The sequence below is a fragment of the Spermophilus citellus genome, assembly GCF_964194105.1.
Source record: "Spermophilus citellus genome assembly, chromosome: 2".
Taxonomy (NCBI): domain Eukaryota; kingdom Metazoa; phylum Chordata; class Mammalia; order Rodentia; family Sciuridae; genus Spermophilus; species Spermophilus citellus.
The window spans coordinates 179974435-179994509 of NC_138183.1; the positions used below are offsets into that span (position 1 = coordinate 179974435).

At 33.6% G+C, this 20075-nt stretch overlaps 1 protein-coding gene across 2 annotated transcripts in view; it reads left to right on the forward strand.

The window, feature by feature from the left end:
- The window catches only part of GRM5 (glutamate metabotropic receptor 5), a gene marked incomplete at both ends in the record, with an annotated part of 442123 nt that overhangs the window by 304024 nt on the left and 118024 nt on the right, over positions 1-20075 (forward strand). For both annotated transcript variants that reach the window (XM_081282195.1, XM_081282194.1), the window contains one exon: positions 2965-3200. In XM_081282195.1, the coding sequence (XP_081138321.1) occupies positions 2965-3200 (236 nt within the window). The remainder of the gene's footprint in view (positions 1-2964; positions 3201-20075) is intronic.

Sequence of the window (20075 nt, forward strand, 5' to 3'; positions counted from 1 at the left end):
TTGTTTTTCAATAAATGTTAGTTCTTTCCCTTTTCCCCTTGCTTTGGGAAAACACATGCCACCCAAAGCATTAAATTGATGCCAACATTTTGAAGGACTATTCTGTAAAAGTATTAGAAAGCATTAGGTGTTAGAAAGGTATGTTCAGGATTTCTTGGCATTTCATTTTATTTTGGGATTTATTTCATCTTAAATCTCAAAAGCACTTGTTTAGAAAAATGTCAACATTTTATAATCTAAAGCATCCTTTAACCTCACATCAACAAATGTTTTTTCTTGTGACTTACCCAGCACATATTCTCATTCAGTTTGAATAGAATGACCCTGCTTTGCACACAGGTGTTGGGATTTTCTTTTTCTGCACTATCCTCTTTATGATTTTTATTTTGCTCTTGATTAGAATATCTGGAACAAAAATCATTTTAAACTAAACAACTGAACCTTTAAGGCTAATAGTAAAGCATCATCTTTTTTTTTTTTTTACAAGCTTAAACTTAGAGATTTCTATCTGAAAAAAAACAAAGAGAAAGAACATGATGAGAGCTAAGTAAATTAACACTCTTTGGTACTGACGGTTTTCCTTTATGAAAACATTGCCTGCAAGTAACTTTTTCAAGACAAGCTTTTTTACAATTCCCATTAAATTCAGTGAATGAATTGTGAAGGGTAAATTGGACCCATTATAATCTTACATTTCTTATGTAATATTCATAATCATAGTGTTACATAAGAGTGAACTAATGTTAACAAAAGGAACAATTTAAATTGCCACTTCCTTGGAGAATGGGGCTCTGCTTGACAAACAGAGCTTCCTGTCCCACTTGCAGCACGCCCATGCAGCTCCTGGAGTGGCAATGAGACCCACACTCCCATATCAGTGATATAATAAACCCTCCACAACACAGAGAGAAAGTGAGGCAAACAAGCCCACTTCATTTCAACTTGTCAGCTTTAAATAAAATCTTCTGGAGCTGAAAATGAGAAACTTGAGGAAAGACAATGTGTGAAGTAACCAAATTCAACACTGGGACAAAACATATTGCATTACACTTTTTTTCCCCTAATCTGCCACAAAAGTTTTTCAGATTTTACCATAGATAACTTTTAATGAGATATCTTCTTGTCAAGGAGACTTAGAAAAAGAAATGGTTCCTTTTGTTTATTTATTTACTTTCTCTTCTACTTATTGATGCTATAGGAAAATACCTCCAGTCATTGCAAATTCCTATAACACCTATGTGACTTCTGGAGCAACTCTTAATTAATTTTTTTAATCAGACTTGGTATAATAGATCATAATGAAAAAAAGTACATTCTTTTTGTGTTATTTTATTTATTAACTTGCATAACTACATATTGGTTTTCTGTACCACTTATTGGATCATGTTCTTTGTCTCAAAGAAAAAAATTCTAAGAACAAAAATGCATTCAAAAGAAAATGGGATCACTGAGGTAAACAGTATTTGATAATAGAAGTCCCTTCCTTTATCCTCCCCCAGTGCCCACTGCCGCCTTCCTGGAGCACAGGTTCAAACACCTCCTGCTTTCTATTCCGGGGGCTCTTCTCTATTCTTCCTCTTATCTTCCTCTATATCTCTTCCCTTACATTTTTGATGTTGCTTTTTTAAATTGTCAAATTTTCCTTTTCCTTTTTATTTGCTTAAAGAGCAGTTAGAACCTCTTCAAGAGAAAGGCAGAAGCACCTTGTCCCAGCAAACATGCAGCCCTAGCTGTGTGTGTTCCATTGAGAGAGAGGGGGGAGGAGTCAAAGGTGCCTTCTCCCTGGGCCCCCTGGGAGTATCCAAGTTTGATTTAAACATTTTTTTCTTGTGTTTTGTTTCCAGTGTTGTGTCCCATGTATTTCCCAAATAAGCTTAGAATACTCTTTTGTTATTGTTATACTGTCTTATAGCTTTATAACATGGACTCTATGATTCCAACCTCTTTTATTTTAAAATTCCTAAGTTACTGATTTGAGTTATTAGTATATATAATGATAGTATGTTGAGGAGTGTGATCCCTGTCCTGAACCTTGATGGCCCATTGTTAAAAAGTTCTTTCAATCACTTTAAAACATCATTTTAATTACATATTTTAAATATAATTGAAAAGTTCTCTGGGATAGCAAAGAGTGTATGGGTGATGGACTACCAAGATTTAAGTTTGAGGCTGAAATAATAGAATGAGTATAATTAGAAAGTTTTTTTTTATTCTCTATAATTCACTTGTACAATGTTAACAAAAATTAATATCATGTTATAGGGTGGTTAAATTAATGTTAGGCATGTACTGGAAATATTTTTATTCATATGATTATTTTAATGTTTATCATAAAGTAAAAGAAATGAGTATATTGAAAGTTAACTTGACATATCCAGTATCAGTAAATGGTAAACTGACACTGTGGTGCACACCTATAATCCCAGTGACTCAGAAGGCTGAGGCAGGAGGATTACAAGTTCATGGCCTGCCTCAGCAGCTTAGTGAAAGCCTGATTCAAAATAAAAAAAATAAAGAGGGCTGAGGATATAGCTCAAAAGAGGAGTGCCCATCCCCCAGGTTCAATCCTCAGTATCACTGAGAAAGAGGAAAAAAAGGTGTGAATGGTTCTGTTCTATTATGTAATGTAAATGCATATATTGAATTTTACAAGAAGTAAAATTCTGCCAAAAGTATTAGGTAATTTTTTGCAGCTCAAGATAAGAGAGGTTAGCATTCTGAAACCTAAAGTTTTCTTGGTGTTACTGCACTTTTTCATTTTAACAAGCTGTTATCTTAACAATCACCTAGGTATAATGCATGACCATCCTGTGGCCTGACGTACCCATTTCATGACTGACATAGTAAACCAAAAAATAGAAAAAACAAAAGGAATCATTTACTCAGAAGATTTCTGTTCTGTTTTTTTTTTTTTTTGTCTGTGTGTGTGTGTGTGTGTGTGTGTGTGTGTGTGTGTTCCCACAGTGATGGCTGGGCTGATAGGTATGATGTGACAGATGGATATCAGCGAGAAGCTGTTGGTGGAATCACAATCAAGCTCCAATCTCCTGATGTCAAGTGGTTTGATGATTACTATCTGAAGCTCCGGCCAGAAACAAACCTCCGAAACCCTTGGTTTCAAGAATTTTGGCAGCATCGTTTTCAGTGCCGACTGGAAGGATTTGCACAGGAGAACAGCAAATACAACAAGACTTGCAATAGTAAGCAGATTTATTGTATCATTTAAAGTGGACAAGGCTAAGACTCCAATCTAAGTGAACTATGTCATGGGGATAGTGGCTGTAATTTGTTAGCAAGGAGGACTCTCAAATAGAGTAGGTATTACCACTTAATGGTGATAAACAGGTTTTATTCTCGCTAAGAAAAACATATCTCAGCAAGTGTTTTTACTCTGTTTAGATTTAAAATGATTAGATTATTTATATTTATATCATTCAAATAATTGGACATGTTTTTGTGAGACACAGTACTAAAAGATCATATGGGCTTTAGAATGCACCTATTCTTGACACCCTTGAAGGCAAGGACTACATTCTGCTCATTTCTATGATACTGAGCAGATGGAGGACCATTTTTATTATCTCAGTACAGTAGAAGCACATATTAAGGGTTTTATATAGATCTGAAGAGTTAATGAGTGAATATTGACAACACATCCAATTCCTACTTCCATTAATGAAACATAAAATAATCACTGAGATTTTACTATGTACAATTATGTTGTTTCAATAAACACTCTTAAGATATTCAAACATTTGGTAAATGCTTATAGAGATCCACAATATATCAAATATTGCCTTAATAGGGGTACTGTGGTAGGAGAAATTAGTTTCTTCCTTCAAAGGTTTAGTGTCTAGAAAGGGAGATATGTGTCCCCTCCCCCCAAAAAAAATTGCTGTTCTGTGTTGCAAGTATTGAAATGAGGGATAAACAAAGTATTTGGTTAGGATCATTTGTTGCACATCCTAAGTCTTGGCTCTAATCACCAGGTAGAGCCAATATTGGCATATATGGCAATTTCTGAAAAGGTTAAGGCTTGTTAAAATTGATAAGGGATTTGTTGAGACTGATTTATCCCATACTGTGTAATAAAAACCCCCATGCATTTTCCAAGGTGTGAAATATTCTAGTTGTTAGAATAATTGCTTGCACCCATGTTGATGGAACCCTAGAACAATTTGATGTAGAGGGTTTGTAATCCTATTTCTAGTACCAATTACATTCATGGAGAGTTTATTAATATTGGCATCAAAATAAGGAAAATCAGGAACTCTTAAAGCATTCTCTCTCTAAGCTCATGTCTGTTCTATGCATTGGTATCAATTCATTTTTTTATGAAATGATGGAGATTGTAAGTGGTGATTTGTGATTGTTTCTAAATGCCATTATTTGGTAAAACAAGAACTTGGCAAAACTGTGTCAGTTCCTGTTTAGGTAGTATAGAGAGGAGGAATGTTGGAAAGGAGGATGTTAGGAGATTTAGTTTCTTCCTTCAAACGTTTAGTGTCTAGAATGGGAGATATGTGCCTCCTCCCCCCGCCCCCCAAAAAATTGCCATACTGGTCAGTGAAATCCAGAAACCACAGAAGTATGGTATGAGTATGTCTGCCTTTCTTCTACTTGATTTCCTGCTAACTCCTTTCCAAATTTTCAAATACTTATTTGTTTCCTTTTTTATTTTCCTTTTAAAATGTGTGAGAATAAATAGCATTCTCACTTAAATTTCACAATTTCAATTTTGTAGTTGTCACATTTCTATCCAATTTTGGAAGAACACACTTATTTCCTCTTTTGAAATTTGGGGAGCATATACTTCTCTCATGTTCCTACTCTATGTTTCTGCACAGATTACTGTACATAGCTATTCTGGAGACATTATCAATAATAAGCAATAGCTCTGTTCTCATCTCCTGTTCTTCAGTACTCAGGAGTTGATGACAACTCCCCACCAGTGTGTTTAAGGGAATTGTTTCATTTGGTATGTACCTTCTTAATGTTCTTTTCAGACTCCTTTTTGTCTGAAATGCTACCTCTTACAAATAGTTACTTTTTCTCTCTTCCTTTGTTGGAGGCCATATTTAGATATATTCTTGAAAGAAGTTTGGTAAAATCTTCCCTTTGGCACTGAGCCTTTGGGCACAGTGAGATGTGATCTTACTGCTCAGAATCTGCTCCTCACTGTCCTAATGAAAGGTACTCTCCTAGGCCCACATTGGATTTTTTAAAAATTTTTTAATTCTATTTTTTTTTTTTTTTTTTTTTTTTTTTTTTTTTTTTGCAAATGCTGAGGTTCAAACCCAGGGCCTTGTGCATACAAGGCAAGCACTCTACCAACTGAGCTATATTCCCAGCCCCACCATTGGAATCTTAATTGACAACCAATGTTTGGTGCATAAACTTGGACATTCAATAAGTAATACCTCTGTTTTTCTTCTCATCCTGGGAAGATTATTGTCTTCATTTTAATGATCAAAAGTAAACATGATTTAGGGAGACAAAAGTACTTCCTCAAAGTCATATGTCCATTAAGTGCTGGAACTTAGAATTAAACTCAGATTTGTCTAGAGTTTAACTAGTGAAATTTACTATAGAAACAGAATAGAATAGATTAAAAATCATAATCATCAAATTTGCATTAAGCCATGCCTGTAATCCCAGCAGTCTGAAGGCTCAGGCAGGAGGATCCAGAGTTCAAAGCCATTCTTAGCAAAAGCAAGGCACTAAGCAACTCAGTGAGACCCTGTATCTAAATAAAATACAGAATAGGGCTGGGATATGGCTTAGTGGCTAAGTGCCCCTGAGTTCATTCCTGGTTGCCCCTCCACCCATTGCATTATATGATAATCAATATGTATCAAAAAAATACAAGGGAAATAATTCTTGAACCAGAAGCAGTAGCACATATCTGTAGTTCCTGCTGCTAGAAGGCTAAGCAGTAGGATCACTTGATCCAAGTATAGGTCCAACCTGGGCAACACTGTGAAAACTTGCCTCAAAATAAAAAATGGGAGTTCATAACCCACTTGAATCAATCTGTGAAATATGGTATGTTAAGAACTATGTAATGTTATGAACAACCAACAATAAAATAATTTAAAAAATATATATATTTTTTTTAAATGATTTATGTATAGCTATAGAAGGTAATTATACAAAGCCAAGCATTCATTACCGCCTAGTTTTGACTCTAGTTCCTTATCTACTCAAATGTCATTTTGGCATCTCATCTTTATCACCTAAGGGAATTTAAGTTGTTCTATCCTCCTGTTGAACCTGATTTTATTTCTTGAATTTGAGATATTCTCTGAGTGTGTGGTTCTATCATTCTGGGGCATTTGGCAGTTCTATGATGTATTATACTATTAAGCATTCCATATGCTTATTTACCAAACTTCTCTTTTGTAAAGTATTCTTTCAAACATGATTTTGAGTTTATTATCTTTTTAATATTTCTTTTAAAAATCCCTCATATACTACGGATCTGAGTCCTTTGTCAGATAAATGTACTGTTGAATTGTTTAATCAGAGGCTTATTTTTTTAATCTTCTATTTCTCTCATTAATCATTTGTTTTCTATTTGGCCAATTCATTTTTTAAAAATATTTTTTGGTTGTAGATGAATACAATATCTGTATTTTATTTATTTATTTTTATGTGATGCTGAGGATTGAACCCAGTGCTTCACACATGTGAGGCAAGTGCTCTACCACTGAGCTACAGCCCCAGCCCGGCCAATTCACTTTTTAATTCTTAATCTCCTATTCTTTCCTGCCTTCTTTTATATCAATCAATAATTTTAATTAATCTATTATCTTACTTCTCTTAAGACATTTGTCTCATTTGTTAGAATAAGTCCTTTAGAGTTTTCAGATAGAAGTTACCAAATGACTCCTCAATTTAATATACACTATTTTAAAGTTGGTTCTTATTTCCATTTAAAAATCTTGTAAATTTTTAACTCTACACCCAGCACTTTGTTTTGTTATTAACACATATTTTACTTTTATATAAATATATACTCTAGGGCTTCAATATGATGTTTTCCCTAAACAGTATTGACCAACTTGATGGTTTTAGTAAGTTTTATTTAAATTGCACCATTATGGAAAATTTAAATTGTAAAGTAAATTAATGATGACAGTAAATTTAACATATCAATAATATAATTTCTCTTCTCTTATTGTGTATTTAACCTAGTAGCAAAGTTTAGAGAATTAAACCAAGACTGTTTTCTAATAAGCATATCCCATTTCAGCTGGTTCAAGGACCATTACCTTTATATTCATTCTCTGTCACCTGCTGACATTCATTGCCATCTCCTATCTATGATTTCACCCCATTGCCTCCAATAGTTTCCAGAAGTGTCACTTATGACATTAATATTTTCACCTAGATATTTTCACCTAGATGTCCTAAGGGCTGCTCAAACTTATATATCTAAAATTAACCTCATTATAACTTCCATATTAACCACTCCAAACTTTCAGTTTCTCCTTTTTGTTTTCACAGCTGAAGTCAATGACATACTCATCCCCTTCCCTGTCTCCCAAGACCCATGAGTGAGTAATACTCACCTACTCTACCCTTGGAGCTGAGTGGTGACCTAATAATGTGAATCCCACCATGGCCTAAATATCCATCATTGTATGACTGTGTTAATTTTTCATTCTCCCTCACTTCAAATATTAGAATCTCCCTACCTAACCATATCCATACCAGCTTCTTTTTCCTGTGCTAATGCTGAAAATTAGTCCCAAGGATGTTCATGGAAGGAAAAAATATCTCATCATGACCCTCCCATTCTATAAGATCTTGGTTATCTGATGTCTACAAAAATATCCCAGAACTCTTTTGCTCTAGTCAAAACATTTCCAAATAGTTAATTATGTTTTTCAGGTCTCTCTCTCTCTCTCTCTCTCTCTCTCTCTCTCTCTCTCTATATATATATATATATATATATATATATATATATATATATATATATATATAGTTGTAGATGGATACCATACCTTTATTTTATTTATATGTGGAGCTGAGGCTTGAACCCAGTACCTCACACATTTTAGACAAGCGGTCTACTGCTGAGCCACAAACCCAGCCTTCAAGTCTCATCTTGTATTCCCTAAATCCATGGAGCCTGTGCTCCAGCCACTTCACAGATTGTGACCTCCCATGTAAAGTGGCATGCCTATTTAAGTGCCTGTGCTTTTTCATGTTACTGAGTTTTACTTCAGGAAAAACCCACCTCAGGATATTTTCATTCCAGAGAGCTTATGTTCTCATGTTTTTTTTTAACTTTAATTTTTATTTTTTTTAGTCATACATGACAGCAGAATGTATTTTGACATATAATACATACATGGAATGTACATATCTTTCCTGTTGTCACTGAAACTCTACTTCCTTCCTTCCTTTATTCTTTGTCTTCTTTTTATTATATACCAATCCAGAAGTTGAACACAGATTTGCCCCCCTTTTTGTAATGCTTAATGTAATTACTGATACATGCATTTGTAGGTGTTCCAAACTATTCTCAATAAAACAAGCATGAAATAATAGAACAACAAAATAGTACTTTAACCAGGAGAACTTTTATGGGGATTTTATAATATTATGGGTTTTTTTTGATCCAGTGGTGGTTTGAGAAAAAAAAAAAATCACCTACAGGTCTGATTTTTTAACTTCTCTATGTTGACATTTTACTTTAGTAAGAACTTACCAAAATAACCATGTCCTTTGTGTCCTTTGGCCATGATATGCAAAAACAGTCTCTCCTGCTCTAACATTTCTCTATAGTACTCTGCCCCACATACTCCCACTCACAGCTTCTTGACACCGTGTTGTTTTTATTTCTCCCCCTTTTCTTCTTTTTAACATTTACTTCTTCTCTTCTCAGAATTTCGTGCACCTACTAAAATAAATAACTCTTTATTTCATTTGCAGAGCTTTTTAACTATTTTGTTTTCTCTATTCTTAAGACGGAGCATTCGTCCTTTGAACCTAAAGCTGCTAATATAGTTACTTTGCTGCACACAAAGTAATTTATTCTTTTTTTTTCAAGAGAGAGAATGAATCTTTTTTGTAGATGGACACAACACAATGTCTTTATTTATTTTTTAAAGAGAAAGAGAGAGAGAATTTTTTAATATTTATTTTTTAGTTTTCGGTGGACACAACATCTTTATTTTATTTTTATGTGGTGCTGAGGATCGAACCCGGGTCCCGCCCGTGCTAGGTGAGTGCTCTACCACTGAGCCAACAACAAAACAAAACAAAAAAACAATGACCCTGTCCCTTCAGAATCTGAAGCATCCAGAGTTAATACAATTTTTTCCCACAGTATTGCAACAACATAGAAATAGGACTTTTCATATCATTACACCAGTATAAAAACATTTTATAGTTCTCTTTCTTCATTAAATTATATATTTTGTCATAAGAGGACCAGCCTTACTTATCTCTGTTTTCCAATTTTCTACTATAATGCTTTCAATCTGTAGAATCTGTAGTAAACATTTGATAAATGTTATTAGTTAAATATACCTTTATTTCTCAGACCCAGGTGGTGTTACAATGGTTAGAGAACTGAGGACAATTCCCAATCTGAGGGCTGTAGTGACCCACTGGGTCACTGTTGATTTCCAGCCTGGGTCTATAATCCTTATGGAATTATTGGTTGACTGAACTATGCCTTGTATATTCTGGTGAATATGCATAAGCTGTGTGGTTAATGTGAAGTTCTAATGTGAAGAACTGGAATCACAGTAGTTTAATGTTGTTCTGTGTTTTCTAAGTCAAAAGCACTTAAAGTACAAATAGTAATTGTGCAGCATATGAAGACTTCTTGACATTTAAATAACTTCCTGTATTCCAAAAATTGAATCTGCTAGCTTGGAAGTGTTTCCCTTTCTGTTATAGTAAGTTTCCATCTAGAGTTGTTCACATTTTCTCTGGTGAACATGTCTCAGTAGGATTTGAGCTGGGTTAGTTAGAGGATATTCCGCTATTTGTCCATCAGAAATTTATGTTCTGTCACCATTTTTTGCCCTTTAAAATGTGCATTAGATGCTTAGCCATTGTTCAGAAAATATGAGCAGCTCTCAAACTGAAAATGTAAGTGGAAAAATCAAAAACAAATCACTGAGAGAAAATACCGGCTTAGGTGAGAGTTGCTGTGATATAGGAATGGTATTGTAAGGACCAAATTAAAAAAGTCAAACGCCACAGATAATTCCAGGTGAGAGCTTCCTCATCCTTGCATTACATAAACATTTCCAAGATTGCATATAGAAAGAATATTAATCAGTATGAAAAGGATTCTGTAGTTAAATTTGTTGGGGATTATTCCTTAACCATGTTTTAGAAACTTGATGTAGTTCATCGTGTTGGAAAATAACAAATTCCACTGTGAAGAAATATAAATAACTTTCTTTAAACCAGCATCACCTTTTTCTGTTTTACCCTGAATTCATCTTCTTATACAACATTGATTAGAGCCATAATGTAGGAAAGTCTGTGCTAGAACACCACCAGTAACACATATTGAAGAAGAAATCTGATCACATTGTCTTAGTGCATGTGGTAAAGTCTCTGGAGCAAAAGTCTACGTCAATGAAAGGATTAAGATAAGCAGAATTTTATGTGATAGCATTAGGTTACTTATATCTTGATACTTCTCATTGCCAGAAAAAAATATATGATTCTCCATCTTGGAATCTGTTTTAAGAAAATGGAATATAGAGCAGATAAATGTCCTAGATAAAAAGTTCAAAAAAAATCAGATGCATTTCTCATTTGAATTCCAGAGTCTAAGAAAAGGGGGAGATTATCCATCCATCCTAGAGGTTGATACGTGGAATTTTCTATGGTGACTATCCATCATCAAAAATTCTCAAAGAAATCCCAGAAGAAAGGCATTGGTTTAGAATTAGTGTTTTCCCCCAAATACCTAAGGACTGGAAGTTAAACCTAAGATGTATTAAATATATTTAAAGTCAACTAAAGAGATAGCTGCGAAGCTGGTTGAACCCATTGCCTGAGGGAAGTTGGCACATTGTTAAAAGGATTGGACTTAGATCCAGGAAACTTACAAAAAATAAAAATAAAAAATCTGTAATCATTTAGAGGCCTTTCTACGTTTCCTTTTCTACATGTTTAAGACAAGAATGATTATTGGAAATAATACCTAACTCACCAGAACTGTAGTGAAGTTTAAATACAAGGATAAATGGGAAAATGTTTGCTTCAAATAAAGTAATATAAGCTAAATTTACTTTCTTGCTTGAAATAACTACAACAAAACCAGTCAAGATATAGAGAAAAATAGTTCTTGAGGCACTGGACATTAAGCAATGAAAGATAGTTATTTTCAAGAGATAGAAATAAATGAGGGAAGCTTGCTGAGTGGAGGAAATGGAAAGGAGTTCAGAAAAAGCAGGGAAGCCAGAGTTTACACAGCACAGGAACAGAGGAAGAACTCAGAACTCCTTTTAAGAGAAAAAAACTCCTTTCTCCAGGGAGAGAACCCTGGAAACATGAAGTGAATATTGATTACACATGCAAGTGAGGATAACATTTGAGAGTAAGGGAATAAATCACCCCAAAGAAGTAGAGAAAACAGGGTTCATAGGACTCATGCAAGACAGGGGAGTATCTATCCACAGAAGTCAAACTGGAAAAAAAAAAAAAAACTCTACAGCTAAAGGTCCTAAAACAGTACTGTGGAAAAGTTTTATAGGAAAATATTTTCAAACCAATAACTACAGATTCCTCCTTAAGAAATTTGGGAAAAGAGAGCAAAGTAAATGAAAGTAAGTTGAAGATCAAAGTGAAACTCATTGTAATTGAAAACAGATATACAGTAGAAAAAATAAATAAAACTAAAGCCTGTTTCCTTTAAGGAATCAGTAAAATTAAAATACAATTGATAATGAAAAAGAAGAGAAAATAAGGATTATCAATATGAAGAATGAGAGAAGCAAAATCACTACAGACTCTATGGATATTTAAAAAATTAAAAGAATGTTATGAGTATAAATTTAGTTACAGGGGCTGGGGATGTGGCTCAAACAGTAGTGCGCTTGCCTGGCATGCGCAGGGCGTTGGGTTCGATCCTCAGCACCACATAAAAATAAAATAAAGATGTTGTGTCCACTGAAAACTAAAAAATAAATATTAAAAAATTCTCTCTCTCTCTCTTAAAAAAAATTTAGTTACAAATAAATTAGCCAACTTAGCTAAAATAGAAAAATGTCCTGAAACTATAGATAGATAGTCCTGATCTATAGATAGATCTCTCTATATACATATATGTTTGCATATATATGTTTATTTTGCTTTCCATTTTTGTTCTTTGTTGTTGGGGTTTTGTTTTTTGATTCCTTTGTTTGTTTATCTTTCCAGTGCTGTGTATCAAATCCATTGCCTTGCACATGGTAGGCGATATAAAAATTTTTAATGATAAAATCTAGTCATTTACTGTGATAAAATTTACAATAAATTTGGAGAAGGCAGAAACTTTTTCAACATATTAAACATCTTTTTCCCTATTATCAGGCAATAAAGTTGTTTCTCACCACTGAAGATTCCAGATTGTTAATTTAAAAGGATGAAGTAGAACTGTCTTTACTAATATACAGCATGATTACTGAGCTAGAAAATTCAATGAAACCTCAAAAAATTTTTCTAGTGTGTTCAGCACATTTAAAAAATCATTTGTATTTCTATATAATAGACATATAGAAGAAATTAGTACCATTCACTGGTACTCATATGCAGAAGAGTGAAATTGGACTCACATTACATATGAGAAACAACTCAAAATAAGTCAAAAGACCTTCATGAAAGACCTAAAAACACAAAAATATCAGAAAAGAATATAAAGAAAAAGTTTCTGGACATTGTTCTAGGCAATGATTTTTTTATATGACACCAAAATCACAGGCTATCAAGCAAAAACAAATGGAATTGCATCACTAAAAGTTTCTGCACAGCAAATAATTAGTAGAATAAAAAGGCAATTCATAGAACGGAAGAAGATATTTGCAACCATATATTTATATTTGGACATAGAGTCAATTTCTAAAATATATAAGATTCTTGAACATAGCAAAATAAGTAAATAACCTGATTAAAAATCATCTAAAGACCAGAATAGATGTTTCTCAAGAGAAGAAGAGAAAGTGTCCAACGGGTATACAAAATACCACTTATTACCACTAATCATCAAGAAAATGTAAATCAAAAACAAAATGTCACCTCATACCTGTTAGAATGGTACTATGAAAAAGACAAAAGGTGATTATTGGCAAGGATGCACAGAAAATGGAACTCTGTATACTGTTGGAGGAAATGTAAATTAGTATAGGCATTACATAAAATAGTTATGGACATTTCTTTAAAAATTAAAAATAGAACTATTTTATGATACAGCAAATCTAGTTCTGGGTATATATGTGAAGAAAATGAAATCAGTATCTGAATGATATCTGCATCCCAATGTTCATTTGCTGATTTCATACTAGCCAAGATATGGAAACAAATTAAGTGTCTGGTGAACAGATAAATGGAAAAAGACAACATGATACATGTGTATCATACATATGGATATACGGATATATGCATAAAGCAATATTAGCATTTAAAATGAAAGTAAATGCTGCCAGTGTGGATAAACCTGGAATCCATTATGTTAAGCAAAGTAAACATGTCTAGGAAGACAAATACTACCTGCTCTCCCTTATAGGTAGACTCTTAAAATCTTGACTTCATAAAAGCAGAGGATGGATGGGTGATTGCAAGGGCTGGGCAATGGGATAAATGGAGAGATATTGGTCAAAGGGTACAACTGATCAATTTTGAGGAACGAATAAATTCCAAAGACTAAGTGGTTACTATAATTTAAAATAATATTATATACTTGAAATTTGCTGAGAGAATTACTCTAAATTGTTCTTGCTACACTGTGTAAGGTAATAGGTAGATTAAACTGGCTTCATTGTGGTAATCATGAAACATTGTATATTATATCAAAACATCATTTTGCCTACTTTAAACAATTTTTATTTGTCAAGTACAAGGAAGTCTAGAGAAAATTAATTCCATTATAATACTTAAAATATTAAATACTGAGAGTAAATCTGACAAGATTTGTGGACTTGTGCCTTAAAAACTACTTTGTTCAGAAAATTAAAGATTTAAGTTAAGTGGAGAGATAAACTGTATATATAATTAGGAAGACTCAATCTTGAGAGCAATTTGGCCAGAATTGATCTATAAATGCAAAGAATATCAATTAAAATCTTAGGAGTCTTCTTTTTCTTACCATATGTGAACTAGTAATGTAAATACGGTGGTCTCAGTTTTTTAATAGAATTAACAAGATGATTAAAAATTTGTCTGGAAATGCAAAGGAGCTAGAAAACTCAAAACTACTTTGAGCCTGGCATGGTGGCTCACTCCTGTAATCCCAACAGCTTGAGAGGCTGAGACAGGAGGATGATGAGTTCAAAACCAGCCTCAGCAAAAGCAACTCAGTGAGACCCTGTCTCTAAATAAAATACAAAATAGGGGTGGGGATATGGCTCAGTGGTTGAGTGCCCCTGAGTTCAATCCACAGTACAAAAAAAAAAAACTTTGAAAAAAATAATAAAGTTAAAGGATTAAAATTACCCAATGTCTAGATTCAGTTTAAGGTGCAGAAATCAAAACAATATAATATCAACATAAAGATAAACAGATCAATAGACCAGAGTAGTTAACTCTGAAACAAACCAACATTTGCTTGAAATGCTGGATTTGATTTAAAAAAAGGCACAATTGATTCAATGGAGAAATGAGTTTTTTAACAAATGGTACAGGAAGATTTCTATATTCATAAGAACCTACTCTCTAAAAAATCTCAATCTATACCATACAGCACACATAAAAATTAACTTGAAATCAATTTTAGCTCTAAATGTAAACTTTAGCCCTATAAAACATCTATAAGCCTGTATGAAAAATCTTTTGGAATCTTATGTTAGGAAAGATTTCTTAGATGTGATACCAAAAACACAATCAACAGAAAATAAAAGGCTCAGGACTTAATCAAAATTAAAAAAAAACATGCTGCTGTTTTATTCAACTTTTTTATTGATGTGACCAAAAAGCCTGACTAGAACAATTAGAGGAGGAAAGTTTATTTGGGTCTCGTGGTTTCAGAGGTCTCAGTCCATAAGTGGCTGGCTCCATTCCTCAGGGCTCAAGATGAGGCAGAATCTCATAGGGGAAGTTCTTCTTGCATTGTCTCACACATGAGCTTTTGGGGGATACCTCATACCTAAGCCATAACAATTAACTTTTCAGAGGACTCCACAAAGAGAATAAAAATAAAACACACACACTTGGAGACCTGTTTTTAGAACATATATTTTTTTATATAGTTCAAAGAAATGAACATGATATTTAAAGAGTCATTTTATCAATGAAGATTCAAGGATGGAAGATATGAGAAGATGTCAACATCATTATTCATAACAGAAATGAAGATTTGTGTGACTGAAAGATGCTACCATATACTTATTAGAATGACTAAATTATAAAGCCCAGCCATAACAAGTGTTGGCTAGAATGTGAAAGAACAAGTATTCTCATACACTGCTGCTGGAAATGTGAAATAATCCAACCATTTGGGAAGGCAGTTTAGTTGTTTCTTAAAAAAAAATTAAACATATTCCTACCCTGTGGTACATCCGTTGCACTGCGAAGTATTGGGTCAAGAATGGTCATAGTGATGTCACTCAAAATAGCCTGGTATTAAAAACAATCTAAATATCCACCAACTGGGGAAAGAGCATGCAGACTATGAAAGGTTATTGAAGAAGAAGGATTAAAATTAATATACCTAACAACATGGCAAAAGTCAAAATAATTATGCAATGTCAAGTAATCAAGGAAAGAAGGCATACATATTGTGTGATTTGATTTCTATGAAACTTTAGAAAATGTAAAATAATCTATGGTGACAGAAGTCAGATCAGTAGTTTCCCAGGAATGGGAACAGGGGAGTAAAGGATCCAATGTGTAGCAGGAAACATTTAGAGGTAATGAATATGTTATTTTGATTGCTATTGTTATTTTGATTGTTGTGATTATTCCATAGGAACATACATATGTAAAAGCAATTTGTGCAGTTTATTGTATGTCAGTTATAATTTTTACTTTAAAAAACCTGTGTGTGTGTGTATGTGTATATATATATTTGTATTATATATATATTATATATATATATTCTTCCTTAAACATAAAAAGCTATATGTATATAAAATATATGTATATACTTCTTCCTTAAACATTTCTGAACAGCTTTTTTAAAGTAAAAAGAACATATATAAATATATATTTATATATATTTTAATTAAAATTATATATATAATACATATATATAATATACATACACACACAATGACCTTAAAATATAAGTATTGCCCCAACTGTATAAACAAAAAAGATAAGACTAAATAACTAGGCCAAGGCTGCAAAAGGGTGAGTGGTGGGGAGATACACACACACACACACACACACACACATACACACACAATATGCTCTTACACACACATATGTGATATGTACACATATTTAGACATACATAATATATATATATACATACACATACACTTACACACATACACAAACATCTAAAACAATACTCTAATTGCAGACTTTTTCTTATGCTTCAAAGAACTCATACACATAACCAAATCCCTGATCTCTTATATCTCTTGTGTTTTAACCAAATAGAAATATATTTTATGGAAGGATTTTTCCCTCATGCTTTAATTTAATCCCTGTGCTCATCCTTTTGAGCTGTCCCAGGCAGCCTCCTCTGCTGGTCTCTCACATGGCTTAGCTAAGCTCTACCATGTAGTGAGCAGTAGGAAGGGCTTTACTGTAACAGCCTGTGTTAAATACAGCCCCACCACTCACCTCTCTGCAGCCTTGGCCTAGTTACTTAGTCTTGTCTTCTTCATTTATACAATTGGGGCGATACTTACATTATGAGGATAAACTAGCATGATATATGTAAAACTCTTATCAAAGGATCTCTAGAAATATTATATTAAAACATCACACTTACAAAGTTACCACAAGAAATTGTGCTCTAGAAGATATTTTTATTTACATTATCATGAAAAAGAAAAGCAAAAGACATAGATAAATCGATATGCTTACCCATGATTTGAACATTATGCAATAGACATATGCATTATGCAATGGATACATTATGCAATGGATACAAAACAATATGATATCTCATAAATATGTATGATTCATAAATATGATTTATATATTCATTATACTAAATAAATAGAAAAAATGCAAATGTGATATTAGTGAATATATTTCCCAATAATCACCAGGCTAGAAATGATTGTTAAATAGCATAAGATTAGAATATGACAGTAGAAAAACTAAAAAAAAAAAGTTTTCGTGTGCCCCTTGCTTTAGTCTTCATATTAGTGTTTTGGTACAATATACCTGTTTCATAACAGGTGCCATTCCCCAAGCCAATATAGAGAGCTACTTTTAATTTCAATTTCTGGTTGGTACCAGATGCTATATATGAGTTTACCCACATTTCCATGGCAACACTGTGGGATGGTTGTTGCCACAGCCCTCATGGTTGGCCTAGTGTTTTGACATTTCCATAATTACCAGTGTCACAACCTTTAAAAAATGGTAGAGAAATAACATCCAGGCCAGATGGCTACTAAATAAAGACGCTGTTGCCCCCCACAGCTGTGATGTGACACTGAAGTAACAAGACAGGCTTCTACCAAAGATAGGGTCACTGAGAAAAGATTGTGAAGGAACTTGATTATTAAAAGATTATTTGTAATAATAAATTGTTACTAATCCATTGCAATATTAGTTCAATGCAGAGGTGGGATACAGGGGAAATTATGATCTGATACCTGACTTCAGGGTTCTACATTCTGCACAAGAGCAAAATATATGCTATTAAAGCTGAAATAAAAAAGATTTATCCCTTCAGCAAACATGAATTGAATATCGGATATCTAATGCTTACTGCTATTTTTTTCAAGATGCTGGAGCTGTAGCAATAAACAAAATAAACCTTTGCAGAACATACACTATTGTTAGGAGGAGATGGATCAAAACAAAATAAAAATAAAAAATTTATATATTAGATAATCATAATTACTATGAGAAAAATAAAGAAGGCTGCACTTCATGTCTTCAGGTTTGTTACTTCCCAGTGCCTTTCCTCCTTATTTTATTCAGTCCCATCCATTCAGGTCTATGAACATGCCAGACAGGTTTCAAGCTCCATCAGAGTTTGGGTGGCTTTCAACTTAAAAGGCCATCGTTACTGACCATGGACAAATAGAAGACCTATTCATAATGGACTCTTCAATTTCAACTCTACTTTCCTGTTCACTCAATCTATGTTCTTTTCTTAGCCTCTCCTTCCCATTTTCCCACATCACATCCACACCCTGTCTTACAATTGTCCTTGGATACTCTGACATGCACTGATTTTTCTTGTTCATAGACTTCTGTGACTCTCACTCCTAGATTAGTTTGATAAACAGATGAAATAGTTGAGTTTGAGAATGAATAGCAGTATGAAGTTGGTGGGTGTCATTAATCAGGAACCTGCTATGGAATACTACTAAAGAAGGTCTGATCATCATTGGGAGAAATCTCATAGCAATTTTACCACTACCAATAGCTACAGTACAAATACCTTTTCAGAGTTATTCCTTCCAGAAGAACAGCCCTGAGATCCAAATTTCTTTAAATGCTTGAGTTTGTTGTGGCCAAGATATGTTATATGCTCAGCAAATTCACACACTTTTCCTGAGCATGGGAAACCATCATTTACAAACTACCTTACAGTATCGGACTAATACTGGCCAGCAGAACATGAAGTAAAATACCGTGTGCCACAAATAGGCCTGCTGTGTAACAATCATAGAAGATTCTAGGCTCACTCTCCTTCCTACATCCATGCAACCAGAAACAAGTATTCAGGGATGGAAAAGTAATGTGATAGAAAGAGCTGGGTTCCCTGAATCACTTAGAAGACTCAGGAGAGCTTCACCATCTACCTCAGACTTTATGTGAGTAAGAAATTAACCTCTATTATGTTAAACTACTGGATATTTGAGGGTTGTCATAACAGCTACTGTTAATTACCCTGATTTGCAATATCTTCCTACTGTTCCTGCTGGACAGCAATTCTCAGACTTTTGTCATGATGTGTAAATGCCAGTCTACACCAAAGTGACTGCAATTGCAGGATCTATCTGTTACCATGGTGATTCCCACTGACCCTCTTCTATTTCTTTCGGAATGTATCTAGGATATTTGAGCTGTTTCTTTCAAAATATTTTACTGATTTAGCTTGAGGATTCATGATTATCAGAGAAGATACTAAATAAATAGTATGTGATATTGTTTCAAAAAGTGATGTATCGATACAAACTTAGGACATTTATTAAATTTCTATTATATCTTCTTTATCAAATTATCACCCTTTAAAACATCATTAAGCAAAATTTTGAGCTGTGTTTGAGGAACATAAAACAAGATGCAAAGATTACTTAGTAGTTAATCTCTGCCTTCAGGTATTTTATCATTTATCCTGGAACATCTTTTAATACAAGGTTATACCTGATAAGCAGAAGGAGATTGAAATGTGACCTAGAGGCTCTAAGCATTAGGGAAGATAGAAAATTCTGTTGATGGGAAGATCAGGACTTAAAGATTTAGTTAGCATTTAAGCTGAGTGCTTATTTTGGTTAGACAGTTAGAGGAAGAGCTGGTGGCAGAGTATTCTAAGCTTAAAAGACCAGGCACACTGAAGAATGACACTGAGAAAACACAAGGTCTGGTCAGATGATGGGGGTAAATAAGCCCAACCAGTGTAAAAGTGTACATGTAATAACAGAAATGACTGAGAATAAAGGTTGAGAAAGGCTTTTTAAAGATTATCATATTAGACTGTGATTTGGTAAATTTTCTTCTGTAAAACAAGTAATTGTTGAATATTTTTGAGAAAGAAAATG